This window comes from Pristis pectinata, chromosome 13 (assembly GCF_009764475.1).
Source record: "Pristis pectinata isolate sPriPec2 chromosome 13, sPriPec2.1.pri, whole genome shotgun sequence".
Taxonomy (NCBI): Eukaryota; Metazoa; Chordata; class Chondrichthyes; order Rhinopristiformes; family Pristidae; genus Pristis; species Pristis pectinata.
This window is the reverse complement of record NC_067417.1, coordinates 4,415,977-4,432,226: the sequence shown is the minus strand read 5'-3', so window position 1 is coordinate 4,432,226 and position 16,250 is coordinate 4,415,977. Positions and strand designations below refer to the sequence as shown.

At 44.3% G+C, this 16,250-nt stretch overlaps 1 protein-coding gene across 4 annotated transcripts in view; it reads right to left on the bottom strand.

Moving 5' to 3' along the window:
• Window positions 1-16,250, bottom strand: part of LOC127577121 (cadherin-11-like) — a 235,210-nt gene that overhangs the window by 28,950 nt on the left and 190,010 nt on the right. For all 4 annotated transcript variants that reach the window (XM_052028023.1, XM_052028022.1, XM_052028025.1 and 1 more), the window contains one exon: window positions 273-394. In XM_052028023.1, the coding sequence (XP_051883983.1) occupies window positions 273-394 (122 nt within the window). The remainder of the gene's footprint in view (window positions 1-272; window positions 395-16,250) is intronic.

Below are 16,250 nucleotides of genomic sequence, written 5' to 3'. Positions count from 1 at the left end.
CTGCCTGGGGCGGTGGTGGAGGCAGGTACATTGGTCAAATTCAAGAGATTGCGAGATAAGGAGGAATTTAAAATAGAGGGATATGTGGGAGGAAGGGCTTAGATTGTCTGAGGCGAGGTTTAAAGGTTGGCACAACATTGTGGGCCATCATATTGTTCTATGATTCCATGTTAGAAACTATTAACTTTTCATGATCTCACTCCTTCCATTCCCTGGTTTTCTGTGGAACAATCCTGTGGAATGCAAAACAGAACTTACTCAATTCTACCCACCTTTCCTGAATTTGCATTTTCACACATGTCGACCTCATAAGGCTCTGCGAATTCTGGAGCATTGTCGTTGATATCAAGGATTTTGATGGCTACTTGAGCACGTGATGTGTGAATGTGGTTATCTGCAAAGAGTACAGGTCAGACTTAATAAGGAGTAAGCAGTGCAAAGCTCTGGCAAGGAAAAGGCTGATCCAAGGAGAACACTCCCAGCTTCTCCAATCAATTCATATTACTACTTCCTCAAGAGGCTAAAGAAATTTGGTTTGTCCCCTTTGACTCTCACCAACTTTTACCGATGCACCATAGAAAGCATCCTATCTGGATGTATCATGGCTTGGTACAGCAACTGCTCTGCCCAGGACCGCAAGAATCTGCAGAGAGTTGTGGACACAGCCCAGCGCATCACGGACACCAGCCTCCCCTCCTTGGACCCCTCCTTACTTCTCGTTGTCTTGGTGAAGCAGCCAGCATAATCAAAGACCCCACCCACCCAGGACATTCTCCCTTCTCTCCTCTTCCATCAAGTAGAAGATATAGGAGCCTGAGGGCAAGTACCACCAGAATTAAGGACAGCTTCTACCCCACTGTGATAAGACTATTGAACGGTTCCCTTATACAATGAGATGGACGATGACTTCATGATCTACCTTGTTGTGACCTTGCACCTTATTACACTGCACTTGCTCTGTAGCTGTGACTCTTTACTCTGTACTGTTATTGTTTTCACCTGTACTACATCAATGCACTCTGTACTAACTCAATGTACCTGCACTGTGTAATGAATTTGACCTGTACGATCGGTATGCAAGTCAAGTTTATCACTGTACCTCGGTACAAGCGACAATAATAAACCAATACCAATACCAATATTAAAACCCCTCACCCCTGGAATCAGTTCAATAAATCCCTACTACACCATTTTTAAAGCATCTTTCCTGAAGTGTAGCACCTAGAACTCCAGCTCTGGTTGAACCAATGTTTTATTCAGGTTCCTCGTGACTCCCTTGCAAGATCCTGGGACTCTGGATGTGTTTTAACCACTTTCCCAACCAGCCCTCCTCCTTTCAATGAACAATGGACATAGATCCCCAATCTCTCTGTTCCTGTACCCCTATTAAAACCGTGCCCTCTAATTTATTTTATCTCTTTTCAATTCTTCCTTCCAAAACGTGACACCTCACATTTCTCAGCAATAAGTGTCACCTGCCATTTATCTGCTCATTTCATCAGCCAGTCTATATATCCTTGCAGTCTCACAGTTCACTACGCCTCCAGTTTTGTGTCAGCTGCAGATTTGGAAATTGTGCGCTTTGCACCAAAGATCATCATTAATATATGATCTATGTTATACATGACTCATGACTGAGTACTCCACACTGATGCACAGAGGATAAAAAATACTCAGCTGGAAGAGGCAATGGCATTTTGACAGAACAAAGGAGTGGGAAATACCACTGAGTGCTGAAATTTCACAGGAGTAATAGAACAGTCTGCTGACAAGAGTGGGGTTACTGCAGTAGAGCCTTCCATTTAGCCTTAGTTGTACCCACAATTATGATTCAAATTTTACGCACCAGCTTGCAAAGAGTGCAATATTTCACATATATTGCCCTTCTCAATGAAATTTGCACTCAACTGATCCAACTGTTAGCTTGGTAGCGATATTGTAATCTGGTACTGAAAGGGTGTTAGAGGCAGAAACCATGCACCATAGAAAGCATCTATCCAGATGCGTCACGGCTTGGTACAGCAACTACTCTGCCCAGGACCGCAAGAAACTGCAGAGAGTTGTCGACACAGCTCAGCACATCATGGAAACCAGCCTCCCCTCCGTGGACTCTGATTACACTTCTCGTTGCCTTGGTGAAGCAGCCAGCATAACCAAAGACCCCACCCACCCAGGTGATTCTCTCTTCTCCCCCCTCCCATCGGGCAGAAGATACAAAAGCCTGAAAGCACGTACCACCAGGCTCAAGGACAGCTTCTACCCTGCTGTTATAAGACTATTGCACAGTTCCCTAGTACGATAAGGTGGATTCTTGACCTCACAGCCTACATTGTTATAACCTTGCACCTTACTGTCTGCCTGCACTGCACTTTCTCTGCAACTGTAACACGTTATTCTGCATTCTGTTATTGTTTTACCTTGTACTACCTCAATGCATTGTGCAATGAATGGATCTGTATGAACGGTATGCAAGATAAGTTTTTCACTGTACCTCGGTACATGTGACAATAATAAACCAATTTACCAATGTTGTAATCTGGAAGTGAAAGGGTGTGAGAGGCAGAAACTCTCTAAATTTGAACAGTACTTGCCACGAAGAGCTGTGACCCACAGGGCTATGGTCCCAGTACTGGGAGGTAGGGTTAACAAATACAATGCCACAAACAACAAACTGCTGGGGAACTCAGCAGGTCAGGCAGCATCTGTGGAGGGAATTGGATAGTCGGGTCCAGGTGACTGGTCTCCACCCAAAATATCGACTGTCCATTTCCCCCCACAGGTGCTGCCTGAGTCCCCCAGCAGTTTGTTTGTTGCTCCATATTCCAGCTTCTGCACTCTGTCTCTCCAAACATGATGGCTCCTTCTGAGTTGCAAATTTTCTGTGACCTGATGATTCTGACAGGTGCAGCTTCTGAAAAACGGGATGAGTTAATTCAAATTCTATTGAAAACTGGACGAGGAGCTGAAACACAGAGAGCAGGAGCAGGAGTCGGCCATCCGGCCCTTTGAGCCTGCACTGCAACTTGACACAATCGTGACTGATCCTCTATCTCAAAACCACATTCCAAAACCTCCTGATGCCTTTTGCTTCAAGAAATCTATCTATCTTCTTCTTAAATGTATTCAGCAACTTGGCAAGAGAGTTGTGAACGCAGCCCAGTCTATCAGGAAAACCACCCTCCCCTCCAACGCCTCAGGAAAGCAGCCAACATAATCAAGGACCTCTCCTACCCTGGACATTCTCTCTGCTCCCCCCTTCCATCAGACAGAAGGTACTAAAGCTTGAGAACACGTACCACCAGGCTCAAGAACAGCGTCTATCCCACTGTTATCAGACTCTTGAATGGACCTCCCGTACGCTGAAAGATGAACTCTTGACCTCTCAATCTACCTCGTGGTGGCCCTTTCACTCTATTTGTCTACCTACACTGCACTTGCTCTGTAACTGTAGCACTATATTCTGAATTCTGTTTTCCTTTTTACTACCTTGATGTACTTATCTATGGAATGATCTGTCTGGATGACACACAAGCAGAAACTTTTCTCTGTGTCTCAGTACATGTGACAATAACTTACCAATACCAGTTATCTGCCCACCTATGATGGTAGCAAATTCCACAGCCCCTCTGAGTGAAGAAATCCTTTGCTCTGTAACCTGATACTGTGTTCAAACAGAATGCTCTTTGGATACGTGATATCACCCTCAGTGCTTGTGAAGAATGACTTCAGCTGGTTAATATTGCCAGGCAATCGATGCTGATGGAATTAAAGGCTTGCTAGGTGACACTCTGTTGGAGTAAATCTACACAGTGATGTGCTGCCCCATTGATGCCAAATGAGTGGCTTTGACCTTGTACATCTCACTCACGGGATTCAATTTTCTGATTAATCCTCAAGCCAAACATCCGTGCAGTTGGAGCATCAGCTTAATCAAGGTGTTGGAAATAGTGATTCCAAAGTTAATTAAGAGTAGTGCAGTTGACAGTGACTCTACTTGTTGCAAAGGTTTGGTTATGGCAGAGAGTTTCAAACTTAAACTGACACCATTGTAAAGGCTGTTGCAGGATTGTTCCCAGATGAATCGGAGAAACACCTGTTCAACCCAATTTACTTCTTAACCAGAATTTGGTCAAGAATTTAGAGAAAAAGAGAGCCATAGAGAGAGATACAGCACGGAAACATGCCCTTTGTCACACCCAGTCCACACTGACCATTAAAACACTCATTTATTTCAATCTAATTTTTAAAATATTCTCCTGACATTCTCATCAGCTCCACTCAGATTCTACCACTCACCTACACACTGGGGGAAATTTACAGGGCCTAATTAACCTACCAATTTGAGATGTGGGAGGAAATCGGAGCACCTGGCGGGGAAATCCATCCAGTCACAGGGTGAACTGCAAACAAGCAGCGGAGGTCAGGATTGAACCCAGGTCTCTGGCACTGTGAGGCAGTGGCCCTACCCACTGTACCACTGTGCCACCAATTTAATAGTGGACAAGCCAATGACTTCATGTCGATTTGGTAGATGCATAATCCTTTCGATTACATTCCACCCTATAACTCACTCCTGGGCATCTATTACTCTATATATAAATCACTTGAAACCTTGAATTAAATTCTCGCCTGTAATTTATTCCTGGATATGTAGTTCTATATATAAACCCCACTGAACCCCTGCATTAGATTCTCAAATCAGGTTTATTATCACTGACTTATATGACGTGAAATTTGTTGTTTTGCGGCAGCGGTACAATGCAAAGACATAAAATTACTAAAATTACTAAAATAAATTAATAGTGCAAAAAGAAGGAATAACGAGGTAGTGTTGATGGGTTCATGGACCGTTCAGAAATCTGATGGTGGAGGGGAAGAAGCTGTTCCTGAATCATTGAGTGTGATTCTAGCATCTAGCTCACTTTCAGGTATCCATTACTCCTTCTATGAAACTCCCAGACCCCTCAATTAGATTCTAGCCTTTAACGTACTCCCAGCTATCTGTTATTCTATATATTAAGCCCTGCAAAACCCTCGATTAGATTCAAGCCTCTAACTCACTCCAGGCTATTTGTTATTCTGTATATGAAAGTCCCCAAAATTTTCAATTACATTCCAGCCTGTAACTTATTCCTGGGATCCGTGATTTTTATCCATGATCATCTCTTTCCAAACCCTCAGTTAGATTCCATGTTATATCCCAATGCAATAGATACGTTCTTTGATACACAGGCACTGATAGTCCTGTTAACTGGATTCTAGTCTGAACCTCACTCCTAGGTACCTTGAAATCACAGAATGCTCTGAATGGATAGAGTTAATTTGTCCAATCATGCTGTGCTTTCAGTAGACCAATTTAATTCCGTTATTTTATAAATAACCCCCCAAAATCTCCAGGATTAGATTCCAGCCAGTAGCTCACTCATAGTATTGCTCAGACTCTGTGGAATGTCACCTACTTCTTAAAGTTACCCAAGGGACAAGTTTGTGCGAGTGTAATTCATTGAGTTTCACTGAGTTTTTGAAGGACTGATTGTTAGAAATCTCTAGCTTACAGTTCTCTGGAGTGGTCCAAATCTAGACATAAATCTTCTGACACAGCCTCAATGTTTGCTGCTGCCTCTGGGAGCATTATTTCTCCTCTTGGCCCCTCACGGTCGTCATCTGTGACCTTGAGACATTAACTCAGATGACAGATAGAACCCGCTGATGGTTTACTGCTTTATACAGAGGGAGTTATTAAAGAAAATTCACTATTGACTGCCTGAGGTGATGGTAACGGATTCAATCCTATTTTTGTTTGGGTATTCAATGCTCCTCGGCAATAGAAAAGATCGAAAATCCAACCTACTATGTGTCCTAAGTATTCACAATCACCACAGGGAGAGTGGGGGATAACCTCGTCAGATACATCTGTTCTGTCTGCATGGGTGACCCAGAACCTCCTGACAACTCTCCGTCCCACCCACCCTGATCCATTTGTTTTTGGCTTCTTGCACTCTTCCAACAAAGCTCAATGTAAAACTTAAGCAAAAAGCAAACTGCTGGAGGAACTCAGCAGGTCCGGCAGCATCTGTGGAGAGAAATGGACAGTCGACGTTTCAGGTCAAGACCCTTCATCTGGACTGGTCTGCAGTAAGATGAAGGGTCTCAAGCCGAAACTTCAACCGTCCAACTTCCCCCACAGATGCTGCCTGACCCTCTGAGTTCCTCCAGCACCTTGTTTTTTGCTCCGGTTTCGAGCATCTTCAGTCTCAATGCGGACATAAGACTGCAAATGCTGGAATCTGGAGCAACACACCCTTCTTTCCCCTCCTCCACCCAGTCCATCTACCCCCACTGTTCCCACCTGCCCTCCCCACCTCACTCCCCTGATTCCATGCTTCACCTTCCTCTCCTATCAGATCCCACCATCTGCAGCCCTCCGTCATCTCCACCCATCACCTCCCGGCCTCTATCACTATTCCCACTCTCCCCTTCTCCATTTGCCTATCAGCCCTCCTCACCCGGATCCACCTATCATCTGCCAGCTCTTGGTCCACCCCTTCCCCTTCACCTCCTTATCTCCCCTCTACTCTTTGTCCAGATGAAATGCCTCGACTTGAAAAGTCAATTGTCCATTTCCCTCATAGATGCTGCCTGAGTTCCTCCAGCATCTTGTTTGCAACTTTAGATGATTAGCCATCGATCCCTGCATCTCACATTTCCAGCACCCAGTCTTTTTTTATTCTTCTGTTGATTTCAGATTTCATCTCATCCCAAATACATCTCCTCCAGAGATATCCCTCCCACTCTCTCTCAGCCAGTGACCCTGTCTGTTGCGTCAATCACTGTCTCATGGTCTCCTCACAGAGCTCCCCTTTTCTTCTCTCTGCCCATCTCCCCTTTCTTCTACAACAAAACCCATCTTATTTCTTAGTCCATTCCTGGTAAAGCTCATCCACCTGAAACAGTAACTCTGTTTCTCTCTCCACAGATGCTGACTGACCACAAAGATTTGTTTTTTTAAATCCTTAGAATTAATCACTTTATCAGGCAGTTTAATTCAGGTGCACTGACTAAACATTTTGTCATATATCTGTGCACAGAAATGAACACTTATTATCAGTCTCCAACCGCCCTGAACCCAGGAGGCTGTTAAAAGTTAACCAAATTAGGACCAAGTAGTGATGAACTTTATGAAGTTTTACAACAATCTATGGTTTAATGGCTATTAGCTTATCACAAAATTTGTGGCATGCAAAATGAAGATTTTGTCAGATAAAATAATTAAGATATTATCTGACCATTCTATGTGGTTTTACTGTCAACTTTGATTTAAAACCACTTTATACAGAGCAGTCAAAAGTTCTTTTCAATTACCTTAAACACTCAACTTAGTCAGATAAAACTCCAAGAAAATGCCCTTGAGTAGCGGTTGCTGCCGCGGAATAAAACAAGACTCTACTCGGAGGATTGCCAAACAGAACTGGTTTATTTTCCCGCCTTGCGTGGGCCCTTTAAGGGAGAATGTTCCCGCCCAAAACAACCGGCAATGACGTAAGTCCTACGTCATCAGGACTTTCCCGCGCGCGGGTTCTCCCCGTCGCTCGGAAAGACGAGGCCCGCCGCCATCTTGGGCCTCGTCGCTCCGACGCCGCGCGACCCGACTGCCGAGCCGGTTCGCCCGACTAGACGGTGAGTCGCCACACTTGAAATGAATCAAAATAGCAATAATTCAGGCTTTGCATGTGTTTCTGTGACACATTCAGCAAAGACTATTAGATAACTAAAGGGAGGCATACTTCTGTTCAACTGTAGCAACCCAGACAAAAGCAAACTCCTGCATATGTTGGAGGGATTAAAATACTCAGCTGGTCAAGCAGCATCTGTGGAGAGAAACTTAAAGCAATGTTTCAGAGCCAATGTCCTTTCATCAGAATCTGGAAAGGATTTTGACAATGAGAAAGATAGGAGGTAATTAAAGAACCAGGGGGAATAGTTATTATTTCATAAACCTGTCTGTGTCACACTTCTGCTTATCATAGTGTCCCAAATTACTCAACTTTTTTTAGCAATAGTGTCTCGATTTCATTTCCTTTTCGTGTTCTCACTTCTTGCAAGCCCATATTTACTGATGAAAGATCGTCAACCTGAAACGTTCACCCTGTTTCTCTCTCCACAGATGCTGCCTGACCTGCTGTGCGTTTCCAACATTCTCTGCTGTTAATTCAGGAGCATTCCACCGCCGTCTCCCCCCCACCCCCCATGTGATCAACAATTTCAGATAAATGCTTCACTTTCCACTTTCTCTGGTTCCATACAATGTGCTGGAGGAACTCAGCAGGTCGAGCAGCATCTGTGGGTGGTAAGAAATTGTTATCGTAAAGATTGACAATTCTTTTCCTCCCACAGATGCTGCTCAGCCTGTTGAATTCCTCCAGCATATTGTTTGTTGCTCTAGATTCCAGCATCTGCAGTCTCTTGTGTCTTCGCCAGTTCCATCTTTTCTATAATAAAGGCAGAAAATGCTGGAAATACTCAAACGGGACAGGCAGCATCTATGGAGATGGATGAATTAACATTTCAGGCGGATGACCCTTCATCAGAAACTTTTCCATTTTTTGTTCTTCCCTCCTCCTTGATCCTGCACTATCATCCTCGTCATGAGTTACTCTCTCCTGCCTCCCATCCTTCCAAAGACTTTCACGCATGGGCAGTCACGGTAGTGTAGTGGTTTGCATAATACTTTACAGCGCCAGCAACCCGGGTTCAATTCCGGCCGCTGTCTGTAAGGAGTTTGTACATTCTCCCCGTGTCTGCGTGGGTTTCCTCCGGGTGCTCCAGTTTCCTCCCACATTACAAAGGTGTACAGGTTAGGAAATTGTGGGCATGCTATGTTGGCACCGGAAGCATCGTGACACTTGCGGGCTGCTCTCAGAACCCTCTCTGCAAAAGATGTATTTCACTGTGTGTTTCAATGTATGTGTTACTAATAAAGATACCTTATCCTGTGATTCCCTCCTCCTACATCGTCCTCCTCCACGACACTTGAAGCATGTTTAAACTTCAGTGTTTTGCATGTTTTGATGCTATTGGCCAGGGCACTTGGAAAAGTGAGTGCAGCGAAATCCTTAATGAGCAGGTTAGCAGGACCTCTGCTCACTGTCTCACTTCAGGATGAAAGATCTGACAACGTAGCAGCAAGAACAATGGGGATGACAGAATCAATATGCTACGTGATGCTCGTGCCTGTAACCTTCGGACAGACATGAAGGCACAACCAATTGAGCTGTATTAGCTCTGATTGCATTACACTGATGACAGTAAGCGATGATCTGACTTTGATTTGATTTAAATGATACAATTAAAATGTTTCCAATTCTTTATCACTTTAAATGTCAGCCATGCTTGGCAGTAGGTCCATTTTAATTATGCCGTTGAATTATTTTTTAAAGGCTTATATAGTTCCTTTAAGAATAGGACATATGCATTAGCAACAGAAAAAGGGCACTCAGCGAGTCAAGCCTATTCCGCCATTCAATAAGAGCTTGGTTGTTTTGATTGTAACCTCAACTGTCCAATACCGGTGACCTTTCACCCCCTTGCTTATTATCAATCTGCCTCTGCCTTAAAAATATTCTAAGAGAACTGTTCTGACAAAGGCTCTTCAATGTAAGATGTTAACTGTGTGTTTCACTGCACATCCCCTCCCTGGTAGTGCTGCCACATTCTCAGGCTCTTCTCTCAGTTATTCTGTCATTGTCACTTTAATATTTCTTTTTGTACCCCAACACAGAACAGTACAGCACAGGAACAGGCCCTGAAGCTCACGATGTTGTGATGAACTAATTAAACTGGTAATTAAATGCCTCACTAAACTAATCCCTTCTGCCTACACAAGGTCCATATTCCCTCCATTCTCAGTACATTCATGTGAGCCTCTTAAACACCTCTATTGTATCTGCCTCCACCACCACCCCAGGTAGTGTATTCCAGGCACCCACTGCTCTCTGTGTAAAAAACTTGCCCCACACACCTCCTTTGAACTTACCCCCTCTCACCTTAAATGCATGCCCTCGAGTATTAGACATTTTGACCTTAGAAAAAAGATACCGGCTGTCTACCCTATCTATGCCTCTCATAATCTTATAAACCTCTATCAGGTCTCCCCTGAGCCTTCACCGCTCCAGAGAAAACAACCCAAGTCTGTCCATCTTGAAGTCCACGACTTCAGATTGCACTACAATCTTTGCATCATTCTGTTATTAATGCACTCATTGCTGTGTTTATTATCACCATGTACACCGTTTACTCTGTGAGCCTCACGTGAGCAAGGAATTTCATTGCACCCTGGTGTACTTGACAACAAACTAATCTGAATCTTAACCTTTTCCCTCTCCACAGATACAGCCTGACCTGCTGAGTATTTCCAGCATTGTCGGTTTTTATGTTAGATTTCCAGCACCTGCAATCTTTTATTCGAGTGTTTAGAGGGGATATGAGGAAGAATTTTTCCATTAGAATCTAGAACAAACTGCCTGAATGGGTGATAGAAACAAGTACTCTCACAAAGTTTATAAAGTATTGAGATGAGCATTTGAATCGCCAAGGCATCCAAGAAAGCACACCAGTGCCTCTATTTCCTCAGGAGGTTAAAGAAATTTTGCATGTCCTTTTAGACCCTCACCAATTTTTATCAATGCACCATAGAAAGCATCCTATCCGAATGCATCACACCTTGGTTTGGCAACTGTTCTGCCTGTGGCCGCAAGAAACTGCAGAGAGTTGTGGACACAGCTCAGCACATCAAGGAAACCAGCCTCCCCTCCATGGACTCTGTCTACACTTCTCGCTGCCTCAGTAAAGCAGCCAGCATAATCAAAGACCCCACCCACCCCGGACATTCTCTCTTCTTCCCCCTCTGATCAGGCAGAAGATACAAAAGCCTGAAAGCATGTACCTCATGGGAGCCTGCATAAGTAGTGGAGACTCCACAATAAACCATAAGACTATAAGGAGTATACTCCTATACTAGATATAGGAGTAGATTTAGACCATTCAGCCCATCAATTCTGCTCCGCCATTCGATCTTAGCTGATTTTTTTCAACTCCATTCTCCTCATAACCCTTAACCCCCTTAATTATCAAGAACCTAGCAACCTCTTCTTTAAATACACTCAATGACTTGGCCTCCACAGCCGTCTATGGCAATGAATTCCACAATGAATACCACCCTGTGGCTAACGAAGTTCCTCCTCATCTCTGTTCTAAAGGGACGTGCTATCTATTTAGTTTACTATTTACTAAAACCTGGAAAGATCCCAGGGATGAGAATTGAGCGTTCGGCATTTCTGGTTTACCTTCTCACTGTTTAAAAGGGTACTGGAAGCAGTAGATCTCCCCACATTTGGCAAGTATCTGGATATGCACTTAAGAGCCATAACCTAGAGGGCTGTGGGCCAACAGCTGGGAAGTGAGCCAGCACAGACAGAACAGGCCAAATGGCCTCTATCTGCACTGTAAATTACTATGATTGGATGGTCCTGTGTGGGAGAGAGTCAGATTCCGTGCCAGCCTTGAATTAGTTAAGGTTCTTTGCTAATACACAGCACAGTGAAATCCCCTCATTTTTTCTCCTGCCACAGAAAATAAACAATTGGGAATTAACTGCGAGGATTCCCGTGTAGAGCTCACACAGGGGAGAAGGGAGAACATGACCTAAGAATATGCAGGGAAAGCCTTCGGGAGATGTTTTACTGTACATATTATAAATCATCTCAACACAACAGTGCCATCTAAAAAGCCTATGATGTACACACCATCACGTCTTCCAATTTTCCATATTAAGTATGTTCACTGTGCCAACACCATGGAGATTATGTCTTTCTGTAACATCTGCGGGATGACCAAAAATATTGAATACTCGCTCGAACTCCCTTGTGAAATCTCCAGAGGAAAATGGTTTTGTTTACAACATCTGGATTCACTTCCTCTTTTTCCTCACATCAGTAGAAATAAAGGCTCACTTTTTCTAAAGTGGGGAGTCTAAAACGAGAAGACACAGGTTTAAGGTGAGAGGGGAAGGATTTAAAGGGGACCTGAGGGGCAACTTCTTCACACAGAGGGCAGTGGGTGTGTGGAACAAGCTGCCAGAGGAAGTGGTAGAGGCGGGTACAATTACAATGTTTAAAAGACATTTGGGGAGGTACATGGATGGGAAAGGTTTAGAGGGATATGGGCCAAATGCAGAGAAATGGGACCAGCTTAGATGGGCATCTTGGTCGGCATGGATGAGTTGGGCTGAAGGGCCTGTTTCCGTGCTGTACTACTCTATGACTATGACTCTATAGCGTAACAATGAACTCAGGAGCAAGTCATGCACTCTCGATAGTTCCGACAAAAAGCCATTGATCTGAAACTTTAGAGACACGAGGGACTGCAGAGGCTGGAATCTGGAGCAACACATAAAGCGTTGGAGGAACTCAGCTGGTCAGGCAGCATCTATGGAGGGAAATGGACCAGATAAAGGGTCTTGAACCCAAACACCGACTGCCCATTTCCCTCCAACAGATGCTGCCTGACCCATTGAGTTCCCCCAGCACTTTATGTGTTGATCTGAAACTTATTTATTTATTTATTCTTCCATGGTGTGTGGGCAAGGCCACCATTTATTGGCCAATCTAACTGCCCCTTGAGAAGGGGGGAGTGAGCGGCCTTCTTGAACTCCTGCAGTCTTTCTGGTGAAGGTGCTCGCACACTGGAGTTTTGGGGAAGGAGTTCTGGGATTTAGAGGCAGTGACGATGAAGGAACGGTGCTACATTTCCAAGTCAGGATGGTGCATGACTTGATCGGATAGTGTCACCCTGCACATGCTGCCCTTGGTCTCGGCAGTGGTGGTCAGAAGTTGGGGAACTGGTGGTGAGACCTTCAGGGGCAGCTGTACTGGGAACATAGCCTGACCTGATAACTGCTCTGCATTATTTTCAGTTGATAATTCAACTTTATCTGTTTCTTCTTTTAATCTCTCCCTCTTTCTCTGCTCCATTTCTCTATTTATCCATCTCATCTTCTCATACAATGGCAAATGGATTTTAATTCGGTTTTGAGGTGTTGCATTTTGGGAAGACAAATGAGGGTTGGATTTTCACAGTTAACAGTAGGGCCCTAGGGAGTATTGTATAACAGAGGGACCTAGGAGTACAAGTACATGGTTCCCTGAAAGTGAAGTCACAGGTAGGCAGGGTGGTGAAGAAGGCTTTTGGCACGCTGGCCTTCATCAGTCAGGGCATTGAGTAGAAAAGTTGGGACGTTATGCTGCAGTTTTACAAGATGTTGGTGAGGTCACATTTGGAACATTGTGTTCAGTTTTGGTCACCCTGCTAAAGGAAAGATGCCATTGAGCTGGAAAGAGAGCAGAGGAGATTTACGAGGATGTTGCTGGGATGCAAGGGATTGAGTTAAGGGGAGAGGCTGAGCAGGTTGCAACCTCTCAGTGGAGCACAGGAGAATGACAGCTGATCTTATAGAAGTGGATAAAATTATGAGGGGCACAGATGGGGTGAATGTGCACAGTCTTTTTCAGAAGATTGGGAAACAAGAGCTTGAGGGCAGAGGTTTAGGTTGGGAGGGGAAACATTTAAGAGGAACCTGAGGGCAACTTTTTCACCCAGAGAGTGGTCAGTATATGGAATGATCTGGCAGAGGAAGTGGTTAAGGCAGGTACATTAACAATATTTAAAAGGTATTCGGACAAATTTGGACATGCATAGAAAAGTTTGAGAGGGATATGGGTCAAATATAAGCAAATGGGACCAGCTTGGATGGGAATCTTGGTCGGCATGGACCAAAGGTCTGTTTCAATGCTGTCTGGCTCTGTGACTCTCAAGAAGAAGGCCATTTAGCCACTGAAGTACCAGTACAATGCCATTAATCCAATGCCCCTGCTTATTTCCCCTGTAACCATCTCTCTCTCACATGCCCATCAATTCTCCCCTGATTCCACTGCCACCACCTACCTACACTCGGGGTAACTGACAGCAGCCAACTAACCCTCCAACCCGCACATCTTTGGGATGTGGGAGGAGGCCAGAGCACGCGAGGGAAACCCATGAGGTCACAGGGAGAACAGACAGCACCGGACATCGGGATTGAACCTGGATCTATCTGCCTATTCCTCTCTCTCATCTTTCCCTTTCTTCAGCTACCTATTCCTTATTCAGCTATCCATCTATGTGATGCACTGCCAGTGTTTTACCCATCGTACTCTGCCAATACCTTTGAGTACATTTCTTCCTGATGCGGTCACATACTTTCTAATACAAATTACTCTGCATTCTTTTAAAATGTAATGAAATGTACTGCTATTCTCCGAAGTAATCGAAAATTCCTGAGCGATAATATCTGGAACTTTTTAATTGACCTTCCTGCAAGTAAAGCCAGATTCTTATCTCCATTTTGACTATCAATTGACTTCCAAGTGAACTCAACCAACCTTGTCTTATTATCTTCAAGGGATAGCAACCCTGTATTTTAGCTCCTGGATAGTACACTGCACCTTGCAGCAATGCCTTTCGGCATATTACATGGTTCAATTTATGAAAAGACAACAATGACATAGAAAAGTTGTGGATTCAGTGCAAGTTCCACAAATCCTACAATGTTGCTTCATGATATGCTACAATGTTCCTGATATGCTCACGCATGGTAAAATTGGTAAATTGGTTTATTGTTGTCACATGTACCGAGGTACAGTGAAAAACTTTGTTTTGTATGCCATCCAGACAGATCATTTCACTACAATAGTGCATTGAGGTCGTACAAGGGAAAACAATAACAGAAGGCAGAATAAAGTTGAGACACAGGAGATTCTGCAGCTTCTAGAGATCTGGAGCAACACACACAAAACTCTGGAGGAACTCAACAGGTCAGGGAGCATCTATGGAGTGAAATAAACAGTCCTGATGAAGGGTCTCGACCTGAAATGTCGACTGTTCATTTCCCTCCATAGGTGCTGCCTGACCTGCTGAGTTCCTCCAGCATTTTGAGTGCATTCTATGCAGAATAAAGTGCTTACAGTTACAGAGGAAGTGCAGTGCAGGTAGACAACAAGGAGCAAGGTCATAACGAGGTAGATTGTGAGGTCAAGAGTCCATCTTATTGTGCTAGGGGACTGTTCAATACTCTTATAACAGCAGGATAGTACCTTTGAGCCATGGGGAAGTCCAGACATATTGGTCCATGCATGTGGGGACTGGGGCCAGTGCAAGACAATGATGCAGAGGCAAGTCCTCACATTAAAGTGGGGGCGAGGCAGGGGGGGAGTCTAGGCAAGCCCCAGGACATACAGCCTAGAGCCAGGAACACACAACAGGTGCTCCCTGGATATCTCGCGATCCATCACGCAAACCAACATCCCCTCCATTGACTCTGTCTACACTTCCCGCTGCCTTGGGAAAGCAGCCAACATAATCAAGGACCCCACCACTCCGATCATTCTCTCTTCTCCCCCCCTCCCATCAGGCAGAAAGCTTGAAAACACGTACCACCAGGCTCAAGGACAGCTTATCGGACACTTGAACAGACCTCTTGTACAATAAGAATGAACTCTTGATATCTCAATCTACCTCACCATGGCCCCTTGCACTTTATTTGTCTACCTGCGCTGCACTGTCTCTGTAATTGCAACACTATATTCTGCATTTTGTTTTACTGCCTCGATGTACTTTTTATGGAATGATCTGCCTGAATAGCACACAAAATACAAAGTGCTTTTCACTGTATCTCGGTACATGTGACAAATATAAAGCAATTATCTCAAATATCTGGCTCGAGCTGTCGATGACGGCGTGTTGTGGCCTGTGACATTCCAAGGTCCACTGAGGAAAGCACTAAACATAAAAAACGGGAGGAGCAGGCCCTTCGTGTCTGCTCCATCATTCAATAAAATGACGGTGGATCTTTAATCTTGGCAAGACCCCACCAAGGCTCTATGGGGGGGGATAGGTCACAATTTAAGGCCCTGCCACCCTTCTGCACTGAGCAGCTGTGATCCGACTAAAAACCTCAACAACTATTTGGTGAAGGACATCACGTAAAGGGAAAGTTGAAGCAATGCCAATGTCATGTGATTTCTGAACATAAATAGAATGTTCCGATGTATTCAATCATTTATTTGCAAGTTTAATGAATAAAGTATATATTTTCAGAAAAAAAGGAAGCTTATTTGAATGGTGACTGTCCCTTGGAACCATAAACTTCTGGAGGTGCT